The sequence below is a fragment of the Leptodactylus fuscus genome, chromosome 7, assembly GCF_031893055.1.
Source record: "Leptodactylus fuscus isolate aLepFus1 chromosome 7, aLepFus1.hap2, whole genome shotgun sequence".
In the NCBI taxonomy this organism is placed as follows: Eukaryota; Metazoa; Chordata; class Amphibia; order Anura; family Leptodactylidae; genus Leptodactylus; species Leptodactylus fuscus.
The window spans coordinates 74768578-74791270 of NC_134271.1; the positions used below are offsets into that span (position 1 = coordinate 74768578).

Below are 22693 nucleotides of genomic sequence, written 5' to 3' on the forward strand. Positions count from 1 at the left end.
CCCTGCCGGTCCAGAACAGACTTTCTTCTCCTTGTCTGAGGTTTAGACGGAGTAGCCTCCTGTGCTGTTGGGCAGCTGCAGAGCAAGTTCCTTTCCCATCCTCTGGAAGTTTTCAGGACATCCCCCATGGTACATTGTCCTCCAAAAATAGTTTTGTTTTTTTTCTTTGTTTGTATATTCCATGAAATCCCTTTCTGGTTGTATTTATTGGTGGACACAAATCTGCCCTCTGCTTTATTTTGTTTTTGACTGTTGTCCTTGGGTTCTGTTTTTGGGCTCAGGACCTATTGGTGCTTGCTCCTCGCTTCACCTTCTGCTACTGCTGTTGGTACAAACTGATTAACTTCCTGTCTGTGGAAAGGGTATAGCCCACCTGGCCGGAGCCAACAATCATTATTTCCTAGTGTCAGGGCCTGTCCCCTTGGTACTGTGTTCCCCAGTGAATACAATGAAAGAGGCATCGGCTTAGACAGGGAGTAAGGAGTTGCATACCCACCGTAATAATGTAGCCCTATATTGTGTGTCAGGGCTTGTTGTGGTAATTTGCCTTAGGAGCTTTTTCACTAGATTGTTTTGATTATTTTTGCTATACTTGGAGATGGTGAAAGTATTTATGACACATTTACTTGGTATGTTGAGTTTTACTGTGTAGTCATGTATCATAAGTCTGACTAAAGCCAAAACACATTGAAAGAATTGTCTATTTTATCTATGCCAGAAAACTATGCCAAATAGCACCATTTTCTATGAACATATACTAAAATTGGAACGATACAGAGAAGATTAGCATGGTCCCTGTGCAAGGATGACACGCAAATTTGTGAACCGTTCCATATTTTGACCAAATTCTTTCATGCAGTCAGGAGAAATAGACAAAACAGAACAAAGGGAGGAATACTCAAAATAATTAGGGATAAAATTTATATCTTTAATTATTAAACATTAAAAGGTCATAGTAGAAGGATTGTTACCAACAGACAAAGAAATGGGATCCCCGACACACAGAGCATCAGAACATAGCAGGGTAAAGGTTAACGTGAATTGGATATAGTCACTTGTACAATAATGTATTTCATAAAAAAGTAACAGTAATGTACATATAAAATGATATCAAGGTGAGTATATAAGTAGAAAATATAGTGGACTCCAAAATCTGTACAACAATATATACAAGTCACAAAATTGTATACTGTCATATAACATAGGTGGTCAAATACACATGGTCATAACTGCCTGTGAAGACAAGCACCTGTAATGGTAGTGGCAAATAAATAGTAATGACAATAAGAAGAGTTCCTCTAGTATAGATAGATAGGATAAAGAGTAATGAAGCACACCTAGAAACCACTAGTGGGAAGGGGGCTCATAGTCATAGTACGATGTGAAGAAAGTCTATATACCACTATTGGCAGACAGGAGAACACATACCTATGATGGAATGTATCTAGGATGCCCGGTGGGACTGGACCCGTCCCCAACGCGTGTTTCGGCGAATATTCCTTCTTCTGGAGGAGGTGAGGAATAGTAGTAGTCGCAGTCAGCCAAATGTGTCTTCATCTGACACACTCATACTGACCCAAATCACATCCTCTAAATCAATATCGACCCCGCAAGCTGCTACACAACCCAAACCACCTATGCAAATGGAGACCCCAAATTGCATCCCCTAAACTAATGTACATACCAGACTCCCTGAATGAAGGCAGACCCTACACCCCCTAAGCTAAAATGCAGCCCAGAGCAAACCCCAAAGAAATACTGACCCTAGACCAGAGCCCCTAAATAAATTTAAAAAAAAAAAAAAAAGAGAAATGTTTCATGAATTGGACCTGACTGGAATAGACTTCTATTTTGGCAAACAGGACCTACCTTGTGCATCAGAATTACGAAGAGGCCGGAGGCACCAACAGAGAAATAGATTAAAAATTCTGTAGGAAACTCTCAGTATTAATATTAAATTTCCTCCCTAATTTTTGTAGCTTTGACTGGTTATCTGTGACTTAACACATTCCTTGTCTGTTCTGATCAGTTTTTAATGCCTGAAAAATGGAATTTGGTTTGTACAAGATAATAGACACTGGTAGCACCATTTTCTGTGTGTGAAAGCTCTGTTGTTCTCTATATGATACAACACTTGAGCTACATTCACACAACAATGAATAATGTCCGTGTGACAGCCATTGTGTGGTGTTTTTGTTTTGTTTTTGTTAAAACGGACATCACATGTCAACATTAAATGTAATGTCTGTGAATGGGGCTATTCAATTGACCATTATTTTGTTGTCATTGACAGACAAAATATATGTCAGGTCCTATTTCACTGACCCCCTCCATACACTCAATTGCGTGAAAACGGTCGACCCTCAGGTGCAAAATGATTGTGAAAAATGGATGTTTTGCACTTCCTTCTACAAGGCCGACTTCTCTTCTTGATGTCTGCTGGCCCCTGAGTGTTGGCATGGCGCACTTGGGCTCTATTGCACAGGCGTGATAGGCCGACGGACGTCAAGAAGAGGCGTAGCCGAAGCCACCCCCCAGAAGTAATTGATGTTCCATGCCTAGAATGTCTGGACAGGAAGACAGGTAAGTTATGAGGGGGGAGGTGGGGTTAGAATTGGTGACGTTCTGTTTCCGGAAACTGAGAAATGGAACGTCACCGGAAAATCTCAACATGTGCCCTGGCAATTTTGGTAAATCTAGATTATTTTTTTTTTTACATTTTTTTTTTATTTGATTTTTTTTTATACATTTTTTTTTTTGTAAAGTGAGTAGGTTAGGGGGAGGGTGTTTAGCTTGGTGTAGAAGTTATCATTTCATCCTGGACATCCCTTTTAATATCATATATTATTTTCTATGGGGGGGAGGGAATTTATCACTATGACAGCCCCACATCTGCTGCATCAGAGAAAACCTTCTTGTACAAGTGTTTGTGTCTTATTTCATGTCTGAGAAGTCTTCATTTCTCTGTGCTTCATTACTGCCCTGTTATCTGATCTCTGCAGTATAGTATGTTATCATAGATCGCATATTCAAGCCAAGGCATGCTGCCCTGACAGCTGCTGTGTATGTCTTTAATCTACTATGTGGATGTTTTAACTGTCTGATTCCTGGAAAGAACACTCCACATAGGACATGGAGGGTAATCTGCTTTTGTCTTTTGTTGGAATCCATTTCCATATGAGCTGATAATATGGTTCAGGATAATTGGGTTGTTGGACATTATAGTTGTATTTGCTGTCAGTGCTGATTGCTTTACATAGACTTCAATAGATCTCTAGTATTTTTTTCTAATCTGGGCAAGCCCTCTTTATTCCATCTTGGTGGGAGGGTCCTCTCCAGTGATCGGTATGAGAAGCCACTCTTGACTCAAGTACATCAGTTGACTTTGTAAGTAATGTGAGGCTACATCATGTCCTCCAATCTGTCAACTGATCTCTACGGCAGCTGAGGCTAATGGAATAGCAGGAGGCGATGTGGACCATCCCCTGCCTGGAGCATACTTCTTTAAAGACTATGGAGACCCTATAGTTTGTTTTATTAATTTTTTAAAATTTATTGTGTTTTAACTTTTTTCTTTTTTTTCCTTAAACAGAAATCACTTTTATAATAGGTTTAACCAGATTTCGAGCCATTTGGCACCTGGTGTCTTACATTTTGTAGCTTGCTATGTATGGTAAGAAATATATTCACTAGCAAATTTTTTACACTGGCTGTCTTATGGCTCAGTGTCCAGCCCCTCCCTGTCCTTTCCTGAATAGTCTTCTAAGCTAACTCGTGGCTAGAGCAGAGTTCAACGTTCCTTGTTGTATTGAGCTTGGAAGATAATAAATACAACCTGCTGAAGCCAAACCGTCCAAATGTTTTAATAAAAACAGATAAGACTACCTTCTTGACATCGTAAGAGCAGAGATTTAAAGGGATTGTCCAAGAACTGGAGCAACCACTATGGACACCAGAGGAAGTTTTAAAATAAAATTGACCTGTACATGACACATTGGTGTCTGTTCAGACTCATCCTGAAGCCTGGTTGCCGGAAGTCCTGTGACCGTCCTGTGACCCATATGAGCATTGAGACCAATCGCTGGCCTCAGCGGTTGCTGAAAAGGGGAAAGTAATGTCCCTTACATACATCATGAGTAGTTCCTTACTACAATCTGCTCCTTTCAAACTAGTTCAATGGGGACACAGGAACTCTGTTCTCATGTTCAGAAAGGGTCCCCCACAGTTGGACCCACAGAAATGTGAGGCATCCTATCCTGTGAATAGGAGGTAAGTGTTGTTTGCAGAACAATCCCTTTAGACTGGAGCTCCACATAGTGTAAGCACGAGACCAAAACTGCCTCAATTTACATTAATGGCTAATCTCATCCATACATTGCAGAAAATAATCCGCTGCAGAAATTCTGCAATTTGAAAAAACGCTTGTGTTTGTGCAAATTGCATAATGTCCATTAAACCTATGGAAACGCTAGCGGTTTTAAATAGTTATAATGGAAGCAGAAAGTTTGTCTGAGGAAAATTCTGCGGACTCTCTGTGAAAAGCGTTGCAGGAAAAAACACTATGCGTTTCCCTTGGTGCTTTTTGGTTGTGGCCTGCTACTTGGGCCTGAGCCTTAAGCATGACTCTTGCAGAGCAAGCACAATGTTAATTTCTTCTTTTCTTGACCAGGATTTCATGGATCCTTCCCTCCCCCTCCTCTCAGTCATGAGCAGTGTGAATCTCAGAGCCAAGGCGTCCAATTGAACAAATGTGTTCCCATCCATTTTCTGCTGGAAATGCTTATTTTGTTACGTTCCTGCGGTTTCCTCTCTCCATGTCTTGGTTATTTGTCCAGTATTAAGCTGAATGTGCATTTGTAGAAACTACAGCTGTGTTCTGGGGGATTCCTTCCAGGCTGCAAAATACACACTGTACAATGTAAACAGTACGGCATTGAGATCTAACACTCATATGAGCAGCCTCTTTGTTATGTCTTGTTGTGCAGTAAATGGATTGTTTTATGTCAGATCCTTGTTATTAAAGAGGACTTATTACTAGGCCTGAAAGCCCAATGACCTCTAGTAGGCACTGTCACCCTGAACATTTTGGTGTTTCGTTTATCCAAATTTGTTCACCCTTTCCAAAGATATCAGCCCTTTTATTGTTGGTGGCAATTGGGGTAGTAACGCACTACTTTCTCTGTGTGTTATGTCATGTCACTTATCTAGTAGATCCTAATATGCATCAACAATAAAATGACTTATATCATTGGAATGTCTGAAAGGATTTGCATGAACAAAAAAACCAAAATGATCAGGGTGACAGCAACTATCTGATAAGGTACATCATTGGGGTTTTCAGACCTGGTGACAGATTTTCTTTAAAGCCACTAAACATACAAACATTTGAGAATTTGAGAAATGAATGATGTAATTTTGGCTCCTTTCTTTGATATCTTGAACTGAAATCTTGGTTCTTCTGTGTTCCTTGCCTAGCTTCTCTCACTGTTTCTCACTGGAGTGTGGGGATGTACAGGTTATTGTATAATGCAGGAAAGCTGCATTATATAGGGGGAGATTTGGGTGGTGACTTCAAACAGATATACAGTATCTCAGACTTATATAACTCTAGATCAGTGGTTTTCATATCAAAGATAAGATGTTTTGTTATGTCCAGAGATGAGAGTGATTGAAAACACAGTCAACATATTTATTTGCAGCTTCTCACAGTCATGACTTTTTCAGCTTTGTATATCTCTAAAAATAATAAAGGTAGAACTGCTATCATGGTGTCATATGAAAGATGGTAAACCTCTCTTTTGTATGAAATGTAAACTACTGTTCTCAGTTAGTATAAGGAAAACGTTTGTTTTTGTACCGTGTTAGCCAGTGGGTAGAAAATATAAAAACAAAAAACTCCAGTCTTCAGCAGCTAATACCTTTTTTTAATGGCTAACTAATAATGATGACAGATTACAAGCTTTCAAAGCTCTCGGCTTCTTCCTCAGGTAAATTTAAAAACAATTTCTGAAGGATGCATATCCTGTGCTATAGACAGCCACCAAACCTCAGGAATATGGTGATTAGCAGCTGACTGTCCCCTCCAACTAACACAGGAACATTTCCATGCTGACAGAAAAGGTGCAAAACCTGCCCTCACATACTGACCACCGACAAGATAAAGATACCAAATTCTAACAGGGAATATAAAATCCCAGGTACGTTCACTTGTAACACACCTAATGTAGTGTAATTAATAATATGCTCCAAATGTTCAACTGAAAATTTGTATGTTGGAGAGACTGGTCAGAAGCTTAGAATGCGGATTAACTCACATCACCATACAATTAGAGAACAAAGAATGGACCTTCCCGTGTCAAGCATTTCAGCAATGAAGATCATAATATCACCAATGACATTAAAATTTTGGTTTTAAGAGGGAATTTTAATCAAGGAAAGAGAGACAGATTTATGAGTACAAGTTTATGACCTTGATTAACACTCTCCAGAAAGGGATGAATCTGTCACATGGGTTCATGGCATCCTACAGAAATCATTGAACTGAGACAGCCATAAAAGACAACTGATAAGAACATTGTGAACTGATGAATTGTTTACTTGTATGTACCAATAACCTTCTTCCACCCTCCCTCCTAAAATTTTATTCCTATGTATATAAATATGCATCCTTCAGAAATTGTTTTTAAATTTACCTGAGGAAGAAGCAGAGCGCTTCGAAAGCTTGTAATCTGTCATCATTATTAGTTATCCATTAAAAAAGGTATCAACTATTGAAGACTCAAGTTTTTTGTTTTTTATATGTTCTCAGTTAGACAATATCCAACATATAATTGTTTCAGTCAAACTTGACACCTCCCACCCTCACTTTCCCCACATTATACAAAAGCACTATACATTTTGGTACAGGATTTTACTGAAAGGAAACAAAATTCATTTATAAAGTATTACGGCTTTTATCACCTGATGAAAGTCCTAGAGAGACACATCTACGTCCTATAGTGTGTTCTTCTCTGGACCTACTCCTTCTGCCCAGCAGCGCCTATCACGCTGTACAGTGTGAGTGGGGAGGAACGTCCCCTCCCTCTGCTCACATAGCTCGTCCATAGACGAGTATTATCAGGAGGGGAGGGGGCGTTCCTCCCCGCTCCACAGCACAGCGCGATAGGCGCTGCTGGGCAGAAGGGTGTCCCTGGCTAACTGTCAGAAACGCCCTTCTGACTGTAAAACACTACGGTACCGGGACCGATCGCGCTTTACCCGGGGCACAGATTGGGAAAGCCGACAGTGCGCTGAATTCAGCGCACTGTCAGCTTTCCAGCAGTATATAAAACTGCATAAGCCCGATCTGATGAAAGGTCCTCTTTAAGCAGAATCTGAAGAGCTAAAAGACTTTTGAAATGCAGCCATACACTCTGTTGTCATCCATTTATCTTGCCGTTTAAGTTCTCCCATGTTTAGTTTTACACAGCCAGAGCATCTTGGTTGAGAAATAGAAAGTGACAATTACAGTGCAGTGAAAGTAGGATAAATGTAACTTTAAGGACAGTTCAGATGGTGTAAAATAAAGATGAATTGAGGCGGATTTCCACCTCAGATTCTTCTGTTTTTCTGACCCTACATCTCTTCCCAGCTGATTGGCGAAGCAGAGCTTCAGCTTTTTGGTGTGACTTTCACTCACTGGCTAGGCCTAGCTGAATGGGGATAATTCACTGAGTGCCCCATCCTATGCTGCAGATTCTGCAGCTGATCAACAGTACCCTGATAAACCGTATGCTTATTTCTTTAATTATTCTTTCATAGACCTGGTTTGAGCTTTGCCTCCCATTAAATACAATGGGAGTCCGATTCAGGGCGGACTTTAAAATTTCAAAATCTGCACTAAATTCCTACGTGTAAAACCATACCAGGGTCTGGAAAGCTGCTTGACAAACCTGTGGGCCTATGTGGTAGCTGGTAGCGATTGTTCCCCAGTAAAAGATATAGCATTTATGGTCTTTGTATGCAGCTGTAATAACCTACTTCTGTCTTATATCAACCTTGAGGTATCGGTGGCATTAATGAGCAAGGCAGCATCTGAGGTCTAGACAATGGTGAAGTCGGATTTCTGTGAATAATAACATCTGGTGGCTTTGCCTCTGTCCTGTGGATGAATCATCGCTGGCACTGCTGCAGATGGAAGCGTTTTACTCCCTGTGTACTGTACTGAAACCATGTGCAGCCACAAAAGATTTTCTTTGATCAGCACTTGCTGACGTAGAATGTTTTCTACAGCCGCTTTCTTTACTGATAGAGCTGCATGTAATGGGGGTGAGGGGGGTCACGTTATTGCATCTCCGTTTAGAATTCTGCCGTTCATTCTCTGTTCCTTTGCTGGGGTTACAATGATCATTATATTGTGTCTGGATTTCTAATTCTTTCCATAAAGGAAAAGGTAATCTAAAATAAGCAGAAGCCTCTCTCTTATCCAGACAATGAAAAGTGCAAACGCAGCAAATGCTTAGTTAGTCTATGGCATGCTTCTGTTGAGGAACAGAAAGCCAAGTGCCAACCATTATGTCTCTGAAAACTTCCACATGGGCGACACCCAGCTTTCTTGGACTCCTAAATACACACATTTTTGGACTTGCTGAAATGAATCTTATTGCTTGCTAATGATTAGAGATGAGCGAACAGTGTTCTATCGAACTCATGTTCGATCGGATATTAGGCTGTTCGGCATGTTCGAATCGAATCGAACACCGCGTGGTAAAGTGCGCCATTACTCGATTCCCCTCCCACCTTCCCTGGCGCCTTTTTTGCTCCAATAACAGCGCAGGGTAGGTGGGACAGGAACTACGACACCGGTGACGTTGAGAAAAGTAGGCAAAACCCATTGGCTGCCGAAAACATGTGACCTCTAATTTAAAAGAACAGCGCCGCCCAGGTTCGCGTCATTCTGAGCTTGCAATTCACCGAGGACGGAGGTTTCCGTCCAGCTAGCTAGGGCTTAGATTCTGGGTAGGCAGGGACAGGCTAGGATAGGAAGGAGAAGACAACCAACAGCTCTTATAAGAGCTAAATTCCAGGGAGAAGCTTGTCAGTGTAACGTGGCACTGACGGGCTCAATCGCCGCAACCCAGCTTTCCCAGGATCCTGAATGGAATACACTGTCAGTGTATTCCCGTATACCCGATATATACCCCGATACCCGTTCCAACGGTGTGCCCCCCCACCTTCACCCCAGAAATACCCTGCAAGTCCCCTAGCAATAGAATTGGGGCTATATACACCCACAATTTTTACTACTGGTATACAGTGCCATTGTCTGACTGGGAATTCAAAGAATATATTGGGGTTATAAATACCCTCATTTCTTGCTACTGCCATATAGTTCCAGTTTCTGACTGGTAATTCAAAGAATATATTGGGGTTACGTGCACCCACAATTTTTACTACTGGTATACAGTGCCATTGTCTGACTGGGAATTCAAAGAATATATTGGGAATACAAATACCCTCATTTCTTGCTACTGCCATATAGTGCCAGTGTCTGACTGGGAATTCAAAGAATATATTGGGGTTACGTGCACCCACAATTTTTACTACTGGTATACAGTGCCAATTTCTAACTAGGAATTCAAAATGCGCAAGGCTCCCGGAAAGGGACGTGGACGAGGCCGTGGGCGAGGTCGGGGGAATGGTTCTGGGGAGCAAGGTAGCAGTGAAGCCACAGGGCGTCCCGTGCCTACTCCTGTGGGGCAGCAAGCATTGCGCCACTCCACAGTGCCAGGGTTGCTTGCCACATTAACTAAACTGCAGGGTACAAACCTTAGTAGGCCCGAGAACCAGGAACAGGTCTTGCAATGGCTGTCAGAGAACGCTTACAGCACATTGTCCAGCAGCCAGTCAGACTCTGCCTCCTCTCCTCCTATTACCCAACAGTCTTGTCTTCCTTCCTCCCAAAATTCCGAAGCTTTACAGAACAATAACCCAAACTGTCCCTGCTCCCCAGAGCTGTTCTCCGCTCCTTTCATTGTCCCTCAACCTGCCTCTCCACGTCACGATTCCACGAACCTAACAGAGGAGCATCTGTGTCCAGATGCTCAAACACTAGAGTCTCCTCCATCTCCGTTCGATTTGGTGGTGGATGACCAGCAACCCACCCTCATCGACGATGATGTGACGCAGTTGCCGTCAGGGCATCCAGTTGACCGGCGCATTGTGCGGGAGGAGGAGATGAGACAGGAGTTGGAAGAGGAAGTGGTGGATGATGAGGACACTGACCCGACCTGGACAGGGGGGATGTCAAGCGGGGAAAGTAGTGTGGATGTTGAGGCAGGTGCAGCACCAAAAAGGGTAGCTAGAGGCAGAGGCAGAGGTCAGCAGCTTAGGCGAAGCCAGGCCACACCCGGAATCTCCCAAGATGTTCCAGTTCGTACCCAGCCCCGAAAAACTCCCACCTCGAGGGCACGTTTCTCGAAGGTGTGGAGTTTTTTCAAGGAATGCGCCGAGGACAGATATAGTGTTGTCTGCACAATTTGCCTCTCGAAATTGATTAGGGGCTCTGAGAAGAGCAACCTGTCCACCACTTCAATGCGCCGTCATTTGGAATCCAAGCACTGGAATCAGTGGCAGGCAGCAACGGCAGGACAAAGGCCGCCTGCCGTTCACGCCACTGCCACTGCCTCTGCCACTGCCTCTGCCACTGCCACTGCTGACTGTGCTGGCGATGCACTCCAGAGGACGAGCCAGGACACCACTTCATCTGCCTCCGCCACTTTGTTGACTTCTACCTCATCCTCCCCTGGTCCTGTCTTATCTCCTTCTCCTGCACCATCAAAGGCACCATCAGGCGTTTCTTTACAACAACCCACCATCTCTCAGACATTGGAGCGGCGGCAGAAATACACTGCTAACCACCCACACGCGCAAGCCTTGAACGCCAACATCGCTAAACTGCTGGCCCAGGAGATGTTGGCGTTCCGGCTTGTTGAAACTCCCGCCTTCCTGGACCTGATGGCAACTGCGGCACCTCGCTATGCCGTCCCTAGCCGTCACTACTTCTCCCGGTGTGCCGTCCCCGCCTTGCACCAGCACGTGTCACTCAACATCAGGCGGGCCCTTAGTTCCGCGCTTTGCACAAAGGTCCACTTGACCACCGACGCGTGGACAAGTGCATGCGGACAGGGACGCTACATTTCACTGAGGGCACACTGGGTGAATGTAGTTGAGGCTGGGACTGCTTCCCAAACTGGCCCGGTGTACCTCGTCTCCCCGCCTAACATTCCTGGCAGGGACACGAGAAGAACACCACCCTCCTCCTCTACCGCCTCCTCCTCCGCCACCGCCTCCTCCTCCGCCACCGCCTCCTCCTCCGCTGTTAGATTGACCCCAGCTACGAGTTGGAAACGTTGCAGCACTGGCGTTGGTAGACGTCAGCAGGCTGTGCTGAAGCTGATCAGCTTGGGGGACAGACAGCACACTGCCTCCGAGGTGAGGGATGCCCTCCTCGATGAGACGGCAATATGGTTTGAGCCGCTGCACCTGGGCCCAGGCATGGTCGTTTGTGATAACGGCCGGAACCTGGTAGCAGCTCTGGAGCTTGCCGGACTCCAACATGTTCCATGCCTGGCCCACGTCTTCAACCTAGTGGTGCAACGTTTCCTAAAGAGCTACCCCAATGTTCCAGAGCTACTGGTGAAAGTGCGGCGCATGTGCACCCACTTTCGCAAGTCGACAGTAGCCGCTGCTAGCTTAAAATCTCTCCAGCAACGCCTGCATGTGCCACAACACCGGCTTTTGTGCGACGTCCCCACACGCTGGAACTCAACGTTTCAGATGTTGAATAGAGTGGTTGAGCAGCAGAGACCTTTGATGGAATACCAGCTACAAAACCCTAGGGTGCCACAAAGTCAGCTGCCTCAGTTTCACATCCATGAGTGGCCATGGATGAGAGACCTTTGTGACATCCTACGGGTCTTTGAGGAGTCCACAAGGGGGGTGAGCTCTGAGGATGCGATGGTGAGCCTTACAATCCCGCTCTTGTGTGTTCTGAGAGAATCCCTGATTGACATCAGGGATAACTCAGATCACACAGAGGAGTTAGGGATAGCATCCGATCCGTCACAGCTGGAGAGTAGGTCCACACATCTGTCCGCTTCACTGCGTTTAATGGAGGAGGAGGAGGAGGAGGAGGAGGAAGAAGAGTTGTCCGATGATGTGATGGTGATACAGGAGGCTTCCGGGCAACTTCGAATCGTCCCATTGTTGCAGCGCGGATGGGTAGACATGGAGGATGAGGAGGAAATGGAGATTGAACTTTCCGGTGGGGCCAGAGGAGTCATGCCAACTAACACTGTGGCAGACATGGCTGAGTTCATGTTGGGGTGCTTTACAACCGACAAGCGTATTGTCAAAATCATGGAGGACAACCAGTACTGGATCTTTGCTATCCTTGACCCCCGGTATAAAAACAACATCTCGTCTTTTATTCCGGTAGAGGGGAGGGCCAATCGCATCAATGCTTGCCACAGGCAATTGGTGCAGAATATGATGGAGATGTTTCCAGCATGTGACGTTGGCGGCAGGGAGGGCAGTTCCTCCAGTAGGCAACCAAGTTCTCACCGGTCCACACAAACGAGGGGCACACTGTCTAAGGTCTGGGACACCTTGATGGCACCCCCTCGCCAAAGTGCCGCCACGGAGGGTCCTAGTGTCACCAGGCGTGAGAAGTATAGGCGCATGTTGCGGGAATACCTTTCCGACCACAGCCCTGTCCTCTCCGACCCCTCTGCGCCCTACACGTATTGGGTGTCGAAGTTGGACCTGTGGCTTGAACTTGCCCTATATGCCTTGGAGGTGCTGTCCTGTCCTGCCGCCAGCGTCCTATCTGAGAGGGTGTTCAGTGCAGCCGGTGGCATCATCACTGACAAGCGCACCCGTCTGTCAGCTGAGAGTGCCGACCGGCTCACTTTGATAAAAATGAACCACCACTGGGTAGAGCCGTCATTTTTGTGCCCACCTGTGTAAAGCACCCCAACATGAAACTCCATGTCTGTACTCAACCTCTCCAATTCCTCCGCATCCTCATACTCATCCACCATAAGCGTTGCACAATTCTGCTAATACTAGGCTCCCTCCACCCTGATTTCCCCCAACTCTGCTGGTTAGAGGCTCCCTCCACCCTGATTTCCACCAACTCTGCTGGTTAGAGGCTCCCTCCACCATGAATTTGCCCAAACTGGGCTGTTTAGAGGCTCCCTCCACCATGAATTGGTCCAAACTGGGGTTTTTAGAGGCTCCCTCCACCATGAATTGGTCCAAACTGGGCTGTTTAGCGGCTCCCTCCACCATTAATTGGTCCAAACTTGGCTGTTTAGAGGCTCCCTCCACCATTAATTGGTCCAAACTGGGCTGGTTAGAGGCTCCCTCCACCATGAATTTGCCCAAACTGGGCTGTTTAGAGGCTCCCTCCACCATGAATTTGCCCAAACTGGGCTGGTTAGAGGCTCCCTCCACCATGAATTGGTCCAAACTGGGGTTTTTAGAGGCTCCCTCCACCATGAATTGGTCCAAACTTGGCTGTTTAGAGGCTCCCTCCACCATTAATTGGTCCAAACTGGGCTGGTTAGAGGCTCCCTCCACCATGAATTGGTCCAAACTGGGTTTTTTAGAGGCTCCCTCCACCATGAATTGGTCCAAACTGGGGTTTTTAGAGGCTCCCTCCACCATGAATTGGTCCAAACTGGGCTGTTTAGCGGCTCCCTCCAACATTAATTGGTCCAAACTGGGCTGGTTAGAGGCTCCCTCCACCATGAATGTGCCCAAACTGGGCTGTTTAGAGGCTCCCTCCACCATGAATTTGCCCAAACTGGGCTGGTTAGAGGCTCCCTCCACCATGAATTGGTCCAAACTGGGGTTTTTAGAGGCTCCCTCCACCATGAATTGGTCCAAACTTGGCTGTTTAGAGGCTCCCTCCACCATTAATTGGTCCAAACTGGGCTGGTTAGAGGCTCCCTCCACCATGAATCGGTCCAAACTGGGTTTTTTAGAGGCTCCCTCCACCATGAATTGGTCCAAACTGGGGTTTTTAGAGGCTCCCTCCACCATGAATTGGTCCAAACTGGGCTGTTTAGCGGCTCCCTCCACCATTAATTGGTCCAAACTGGGCTGGTTAGAGGCTCCCTCCACCATGAATGTGCCCAAACTGGGCTGTTTAGAGGCTCCCTCCACCATGAATTGGTCCAAACTGGGGTTTTTAGAGGCTCCCTCCACCATGAATTGGTCCAAACTTGGCTGGTTAGAGGCTCCCTCCACCATGAATTGGTCCAAACTGGGCTGGTTAGAGGCTCCCTCCACCATGAATTTGCCCAAACTGGGCTGGTTAGAGGCTCCCTCCACCATTAATTGGTCCAAACTGGGCTGGTTAGAGGCTCCCTCCACCATGAATTTGCCCAAACTGGGCTGTTTAGAGGCTCCCTCCACCAGGAATTTGCCCAAACTGGGCTGTTTAGAGGCTCCCTCCACCATGAATTTGCCCAAACTGGGCTGGTTAGAGGCTCCCTCCACCATGAATTGGTCCAAACTGGGTTTTTTAGAGGCTCCCTCCACCATGAATTTGCCCAAACTGGGCTGGTTAGAGGCTCCCTCCACCATGAATTGGTCCAAACTGGGTTTTTTAGAGGCTCCCTCCACCATGAATTTGCCCAAACTGGGCTGGTTAGAGGCTCCCTCCACCATGAATTGGTCCAAACTGGGTTTTTTAGAGGCTCCCTCCACCATGAATTTGCCCACACTGGGCTGGTTAGAGGCTCCCTCCACCATGAATTGGTCCAAACTGGGGTTTTTAGAGGCTCCCTCCACCATGAATTTGCCCAAACTGGGGTGTTTAGAGGCTCCCTCCACCATGAATTTGCCCAAACTCTGCTGGTTAGAGGCTCAATCCACCCTGATTTTCAAAACAAATGTTGGTGCCAACCTCAACTTACTACAAGGGCCAAATTCACTGCTGGTGACAAGCTCTCCTCACTGCAAGTGCCAAATACACATGTTTCAAGGTGTTTTCCTACTGTCAGAGAGGTGGTATTGAGTGTGTAAAGTGTGTAGTTGTTAGGCTGTGATGTTGGGGTAATAGAGGGTCTTTGGTGTGTTAGATGCCCCCAGACATGCTTCCCCTGCTGTCCCAGTGTCATTCCAGAGGTGTTGGCATCATTTCCTGGGGTGTCATAGTGGACTTGGTGACCCTCCAGACACGGATTTGGGTTTCCCCCTTAACGAGTATCTGTTCCCCATAGACTATAATGGGGTTCGAAACCCGTTCGAACACACGAACATTGAGCGGCTGTTCGAATCGAATTTCGAACCTCGAACATTTTAGTGTTCGCTCATCTCTACTAATGATGGAGAACAATAGTGTTGGGGGGGAATAACAGGTGAACCATATCCCCCATTGTGTCATGTGACTTGAAAATTTAGGCATCTGATAATGAAGCTTTTGTGCTCTTTTATTGTCTTTCCTTAAAGGGAATCTGTTAGCAGTAAATTGGCTATAAAACAAATTCTAGTACCTTCATAGAGGTGAGTCTAGAGTTTCCTTTATGCCTCTGTTATCCAGCTTTGACGTCCCCAGTTTCAGAGAAATAAGGCTTACCGTATATACTTGAGTATAAGCCGAGGCCCCAAATTTTATCACAAAAAGGTGGGAAAACTTATTGACTCGAGTATAAGCTGGGGGGGGGGGAATGGGGGTGATATGAATTATATATAATTTTTTTTTTTTTTTTGCATTCATTAGACCCCCAAGGGGTCTTGAAACCTAGGGGGTCTGATCATGGGCACCGACAGGATGGGTAGGGTGGCTAGAGTTTTTGGGTGCAGAAGATGCTGGGGAAGGGGAGGGGGTGTTTTGGTTGAATGTCTGCCCCTTCCTTGAGCTTGAGGACTGGGTTATCCCCCACTTGGAATTCAGCCTGGCTGAATATAGGGTATCTGCATTAATCCTATTAACCCCTTCCTGACAGAATAGGAGCACTGCACATACCCTATATTCAGCCTGGGGTCTGAATCGCCATCCCATTGTTTTGTCGAGGCGGCCGCTGAAGTCAGGGAGCCAGGGAGAGATGACTTGGCAGCCTGGAGTAGCGCTGTCTCCAGGGCCGCCCCAAGTCATCTCTCCCTGACTCCCTCCTGTTCCCTGACTTGAGTATAAGCCGAGGTGGACTTTTTCAGCACAAAAATTGTGATGAAAAACTTTGCTTATACTCAAGTATATATGGTAATAATTTTATTCTTGACATACTTTAAAAAGGACGTTTTCAGGTTCTCTAACCTCCGGAGTGCTATGTACCTTTGTAGAACCACCAATACCTGGGTATTGTCAAGGGAGCCTTCGTTCCTGCCCACAGATCTCTCACTTGACAGTACACAGCTATTGGTTGTCAATTTAACAACACATATCTCTGATACAGGGTAAACTACTGACAAAAAACATAGTTGCTGCTCTGCTATGTAAAGGTATAACAGCACTGCAGGAGTCAGAGCAGGTGAAAGCACCTCTGTAAAGAGGTATTCAAGCCAAAAACTGGATAGGTGATAAACATTAGGTTGGGGGTGAAGTCCAGCCTCTAGGTTTTTGCGTGACTTTTGATGACTGATGGGTAGTCTTGGCAATTAGATCCCCACCACTCTAGAATTTGTCACCTATTTAATGGATAGGTGATGACTGCTGTTGGCTGAAGTACCCCTTTCCTGTAAAACTCCATGTTGCGAAAACACTGCAGTTTGTTCAGCTAAAGCCTTAAAGGGGTTGTCCCATCACAAGGATCCTATCTATACTGCTTGTTAATGTGGATGTAAGACTTTTCCTAAATACACTGCTTCAGCAAAACTGCTTTGTTTGTCCACTATCTTACTTTATTCAATTCTTTGTGGCCACAGCCCTGACTTAGCTGCTCATGAGTCAAGTGATGTATCTGCTGCTCTCAGGGGGGAGGGAGGAGGGGCTAAGTGCAGGGAGCGAGCCTGTGTATCTAGCTATTCCTGTGTCTACACCACATGACCTAGCTTCCTGTTAGCAGATAGGGGAGAGGAGCTGCTTTCATTTCTTCTGTTCTCCCAGTTATCAGGCTAGCTAATTCAATTGTGTTCATTATGGCAGAGACAAGCAGTCTCTGTATGTAACACAGAATGGAGTTGCTGCTGCCTGTACTTGATAGTCCAATATGGGTGGGCGGAGCTAAACAGCAGTTTGCATGTGAAACCCCACCCACCAAATGATGCAAGAAACCAGGAAGAAAGAAGATTTTACAGGAGTAAAGACTGATGAGTATGTGACATGGGAATACCCCTTTAAGGGTTTTCCTTATTGCAATGCAACATAACGTTCTACATCATATGCATCAGAACATTGTAGGTTTTCCGCACAATGTTACTGCTCCAATCCTGAGTGTTTAACCCATTCTCCAGTCAACAGCCACTGCAACATTTAAATGGCTCCCTCCATAGCCATTGTCACACTCTTGATTGCGGGTTGCCGATACCATTACATCTTGATTAGGACATAATGAAGGCATCAAGGTCTGAATTTAGGAAATTCCTATTAGTCCGTGTCAAACATACAGTATAACACATTGCACTACATAAGTGCAATGTATTATGTAAGCGATTTTATGATTGCAAGATCAGTTCCCCTACAGGGACTAAAAAAAAAAAAAAAAAAAAAAAAAAGTGTTATAAAGAAAATTAAAGCCCCATTCCAAGAAGATGTGTTGTGTCAAAGCACTTGCTCACTGAGTGGCTTATTCACTTTATTCAGCCTCTGAAACATGACCTGGCTGGTCATGTGTTTGGCAGACTGACCTGCCAATCCAGACACCAGCTGGAATTCACATTTTCTATGCAAGTCTTTGACAGTCTGGATTTTACATTGTAATAGACTTATATGGACACCAAGGACTTCTGGCTGCTGTGTAAATCAGCATTTTGGGTCAACATTCAGAAGCTGCATAAAATGATCAATGCACTTGTTTACCTTGTATTAGTATTCTTTCTACTACAGGGCTGAAATAACACATTTTGCCAGGGTGGGGGATTTATATAAAGTTTTATTTAAAGAGTACCTTTAACGTCCTCAAAGATGGTCAGTATTATACATTGCCAGAAAGCTGACAGTGCGCTAAATCCAGCACACGGTCACCTTTGCCAGTATGCGCCCCAGTACCGTTAATTTTGGTACCAATATCCCTCCACTGCCAGAAAGGTTGGCCTTACAGCCTAGCATCTTCTCTAGGCTGTGAAGAACACTCCCCTGAGAGTACAAGGTTATAGAAGAGTACTGTCTAGGAGGGTTTCCTCATGGCTAGGCTGTGAGGCTCACCTTTCAGACAGTGGAGAGATACTGGTGCTGAAATTAACTGCACCAATATCTCTGGCACCCGGATGCACACCGGCAAAGTACACAGTGCGCTGAATTTGGTGCACTGTCAGCTTTCTAGCGGTATATAATACCACTGATCTGCGAGGACATGAAAGATCCTCTTTATAACAACAAAACAAAATCCCCAGCAATATGTTCCCCCCTGCCCCAGAAAGATTTAACAGAAGTAATTAAATTTAAGTAATGATGCCATGAAACGCTATAACTTGTCCTGCAAAGAATAAGCTCTCGTACAGATACATTTATAGCAAAATAAGAACAAAAGTTGGAACTCTCTATATATGATGATGATGATGAAACACAAGTGATTTGATCATTAAGACCCAAAACAGGCTGGGGATTGACTATCGGTGTAACAGGGATATCTTATTGTCCTGCCCCTGTCTCTCCAGATGACCCCACGGGAGGGGGTACCATCAACTTTTTTTTCTTGATGTGACCCCACCCCTCCCATTATCAATCAGAGTGCATACTTTCCGTTTAACCCCTTATACACTGCTGTCAGTGCAGATCACATCACCCAAGTTGTTTTACAGAATAAAGTAAAACATTTTTACAATTATAACTTTTTTCTCCTTGAAAAAACACACTTCGTATCACCACATCCATAATGACCTGTAAAATGAAATTAGTACATTTTATTCTTCATGATAAGCGCCATGAACCTTAAAGTGGTTTTCCCATCTCCCATTTCTTCTCACTTCCTGTATTCTTCAGCAAGCTGGTGGAGGTGGTTTTAACTGTTTGATGAACAGGACACTATGCAGTAGACTTTGCCTTTACCATGAGACCTTATTATAACTAGAAATCTAAATCAATGCAGATCAAATATGGACAGTAAATGTATATTACATTACACGGGTTTGTATAGAACACTTACTCCCTGTCCCATCCCCCCGCCCAAGAGCAGTGACATTTAAACACTGAGTAAACAATAGAAGCAATAATGTATTTAGGAAAACTCTTGAATTTACATAAGCTAGCAGTATATATAGGATCCTTGAGATGGGAATAACCCGTTAAAAAAATCAAATGCCAGATGTTTTCTGTTCATCTCACCTCTCAAAAACAAAAAGTAATAAAAAAAAATAAAAAAAAAATGATCAAAAAGTACCCACATATTTACCCACAAAATAAATGTTCTTCTAAAGCTACATTGAAAAATGTAAAACGTTATGAAAGCTGGAATAAAATGTTACTGGTTTAAGGCTAAAATACATTAGATATATAAAGGGTTAAAATGCACATAAGGCACCAGAATTACAGTATGCGCCAACTATATTCACTTAACCCATAAATTCAAAATTTGAAATAAAATAGTTTTCAAAAGGGTTTTTGCAATTGTAATGTGAATATTGGGGTTAAAGGGATTCTACAATTTAAAACCTTTTTTTTTTTTTTTTTTGTGGATAAGACGTCGGAATAGCCTTTAGAAAGGCTATTCGTCTGTTACCTTTAGACGTGGTCTCCGCTGCGCCTTTCCTTAGAAATACCGTTTTTTACCGGTATGCAAATGAGTTCTCTCACAGCGATGGGGGCGGGCCTCAGCGCTCAAACAGCGATGAGGGCGTCCCCACCGCTGCCAGAGAATAGTCTCCAGCGCCGCTTCCTTCTTCGTCCGCAGCTTCATCTTCAATGTGGGGATGCCCTCATCGCTGTTTGAGCGTTGGGGCCTGCCCCCATCGCATCGAGAGAACTCATTTGCATACCGGTAAAAAAACGATATTTCTAAGGAACGGCGCAGCGGAGACCACGTCTAAAGGTAAGAGACGAATAGCCTTTCTAAAGGCTATTCCGATGTCTTATTCACAAAAACAAAAGGTTTTAATGGTAGAATCCCTTTAAAGCATCACCAGACACATGAGATGCTCAGAAAAGTAAAATCATATGCTAGCGCTGCCCCTCTTTCTGCTCCTTTTCTTTAGACATGTTTTGTTCAAAATTGCAATTAACGCAAGAAAATTTGGAGGATATTTATGAAGATGACCTCTGATTGCATAGGTTGTTTTTTTTTTTTTTGTTTTTAGTTTTTCTCTACCTGCATTCCTCTGCTCCTCTTTATTGTGTGGCCAGTATGTTAAAACATAACTAAACTTTTGGACAACTTTTTATTTTTCTGACAGCATTTGTGTCATTAATACATTTTGTAACCTGCTTTATTAACAAATTTTGGATAATTTTATTTTTTTTCTCAGCATTTTTTTTCACTCTTTCCCTACGTCTGTATTGAGAGCTGTTTCTGCCTCTCACTGAAAGTTCCTGTGTGTGGAGTACAGGACTGTGTAACATATGGAGAAAATGAGGGTAAGGGAGGGTCACTTCAAACAGTTATATCCCGGACATTATAAAACTTGCTTTTTGTGTCATATGTTTTAGAATGCCTGAGGCGTAACAGATTGAAGTCACCTTCCCTTACCCTCATCATTTTGTCATTGTCCAATCGGTGAAGACAGTATCAGAGAGGCCCCTGCTATGTAATCTTATGAGACTGGCACTGTCACATGAGATCACACTGCCTTCAGACAGCAGCAAGCACAGAAGCGAAGGCATGTGCAAAAGAACAGCAGCAGCATGGCAAGAAAATGAAGATTCTGATTCTAGCTTCTACTTCTTCTAGGCAGCCAGATCTCCTCTGTATTCCCTGCTGCTACCTGCTATTACAAGCTGATGGCTTGTGCCTTGGCTAAGACCAACATTATCTGAATCAAGTATTATCCAGGTCTGATCCTTTGATACGGTTTAAGTCTCATAAACTAAAGCTGTGGGTGCCATTTTGACAGTGTCCTTAGCTATTGGACAGTGACAGAGCTACTTAGGCTCACACTCTGTTGGCAGAGGATGGCGGAGATCTCCCTGCTCTTATCCAGTTCAAGACTTGCCCAGTTTCCCAGACACATTTTCAGCTATTTTATTACAAGTGGTTATGAAGGTGCTAAAGGGGTTTTCAGGCCCCAAATGCATTTTTTGATGATGTAGCCACAGGAATGGTCATCAGTATCTAATCCAGTGGTTCTTAATGAGGGTTCGATCGAACCCCAGGCCCTATGCACGGTTCATTTTGTGTACCAGTAAAAAAAAAACCATATACCTATGTCTTCAATTTGGAAAAAAATCATATTTGATTTATCACTAAAGGAGGGTTCAGTGAATCTGCATATGAAGCTCCTATTCAAGTATAGGTCCGAAACTGTAGTTCCCTGGTGCCACTGCTATGTAGTAGACGGCTCTATCCCTTTAGGTTTTGTTTTTCCAGAAGCCATAAACTACATGGTGATTTCATTATGAGTATATGTCATAAGTATATTCCAATCACAAACTCACTTGGTTTTTTTTTCTTTTTCTAGTGAATATTGAAAAAATTGAACTTAAGGTTTTGCCGCACAAGAAGAAAGACCGGAACACAGAGTATTGTTTTGAGGTAACTACTGCAGGCTCAGTAAGAAATTACTTCAAATAGTTTTTATTGAAGTTTTCAAAAGTAACAAAATAAAAAATTACAATACAATATGCAGCCCTCCCTGTGGGGTCCATAACCATCTCACGGTGGTAGACCTGTCCAATAAATATAGTAGTTACCCTCCAAAAGTGTCTCCTACTCAAGCAGCTCCACATAACATTGCTTAGGACTGCCCCCTCTCTCACACTTCTATAGCATTTGGAGTTGGCCTTATAGCCTATTTTATGGAGCAGGAATGGTGTCTTATAAACCCTGTCAAGAAGATACAGCTGGTAGAGCCTATGCATTTCAGCTTAGAAACGGATACTAAAATATCTGTCCCAACGCCTTACTCCAAGGGACCTACATCTCTCACCCATTGGGTCAGCAGTGGCCGCTGCCAAGATTTTAAGGTGGCTTCTAATAAATACAAATATGGCATCGATATCACCCCTTCAGTGTCACCTTGCCTAGCCACCAAGTCTAAGAAAATCCCTTTTTCGGCCTGCAGACGCTGCTGTACCTCAAGCACTTTCTCGGTTGAAAATACTAATAGAACTTGTGGGTGGATATATCAGACTACTACTGGAATTTCGTAAAGGATTTAAGTTCCCTGTCTTTAAACAGTTGAGGTATAGTGCGGAGGCCAGAAGCCTGCCAGAACTCAGACCCCAAAAGTTTAATAAGCTCAACATTACTAGGATTTTGCCAAATAGGAGAATAGTCTGAATAACCATGTAAGTCTAACTCCTTAGTTTTCTCCCACATCCCAAGAATAAGTCCAAGGGTGGGAGTAACACGACCCCATTCTCGCTACTTCCAAGGCTTCTAGTAGGTTCCAGAGC

General features: G+C 44.3%; 1 protein-coding gene and 1 non-coding gene across 2 annotated transcripts in view; both read left to right on the forward strand.

Moving 5' to 3' along the window:
- The window catches only part of ZCCHC14 (zinc finger CCHC-type containing 14), a 62796-nt gene that overhangs the window by 15377 nt on the left and 24726 nt on the right, over nt 1-22693 (forward strand). The window contains exon 4 of the mRNA XM_075282168.1: nt 21757-21830. Coding sequence (XP_075138269.1) covers nt 21757-21830 — 74 coding nt within the window. The remainder of the gene's footprint in view (nt 1-21756; nt 21831-22693) is intronic.
- On the forward strand, nt 735-840 carry LOC142214744 (U6 spliceosomal RNA). The gene has a single exon (XR_012717308.1). It is a non-coding gene; the product is annotated as a U6 spliceosomal RNA (small nuclear RNA).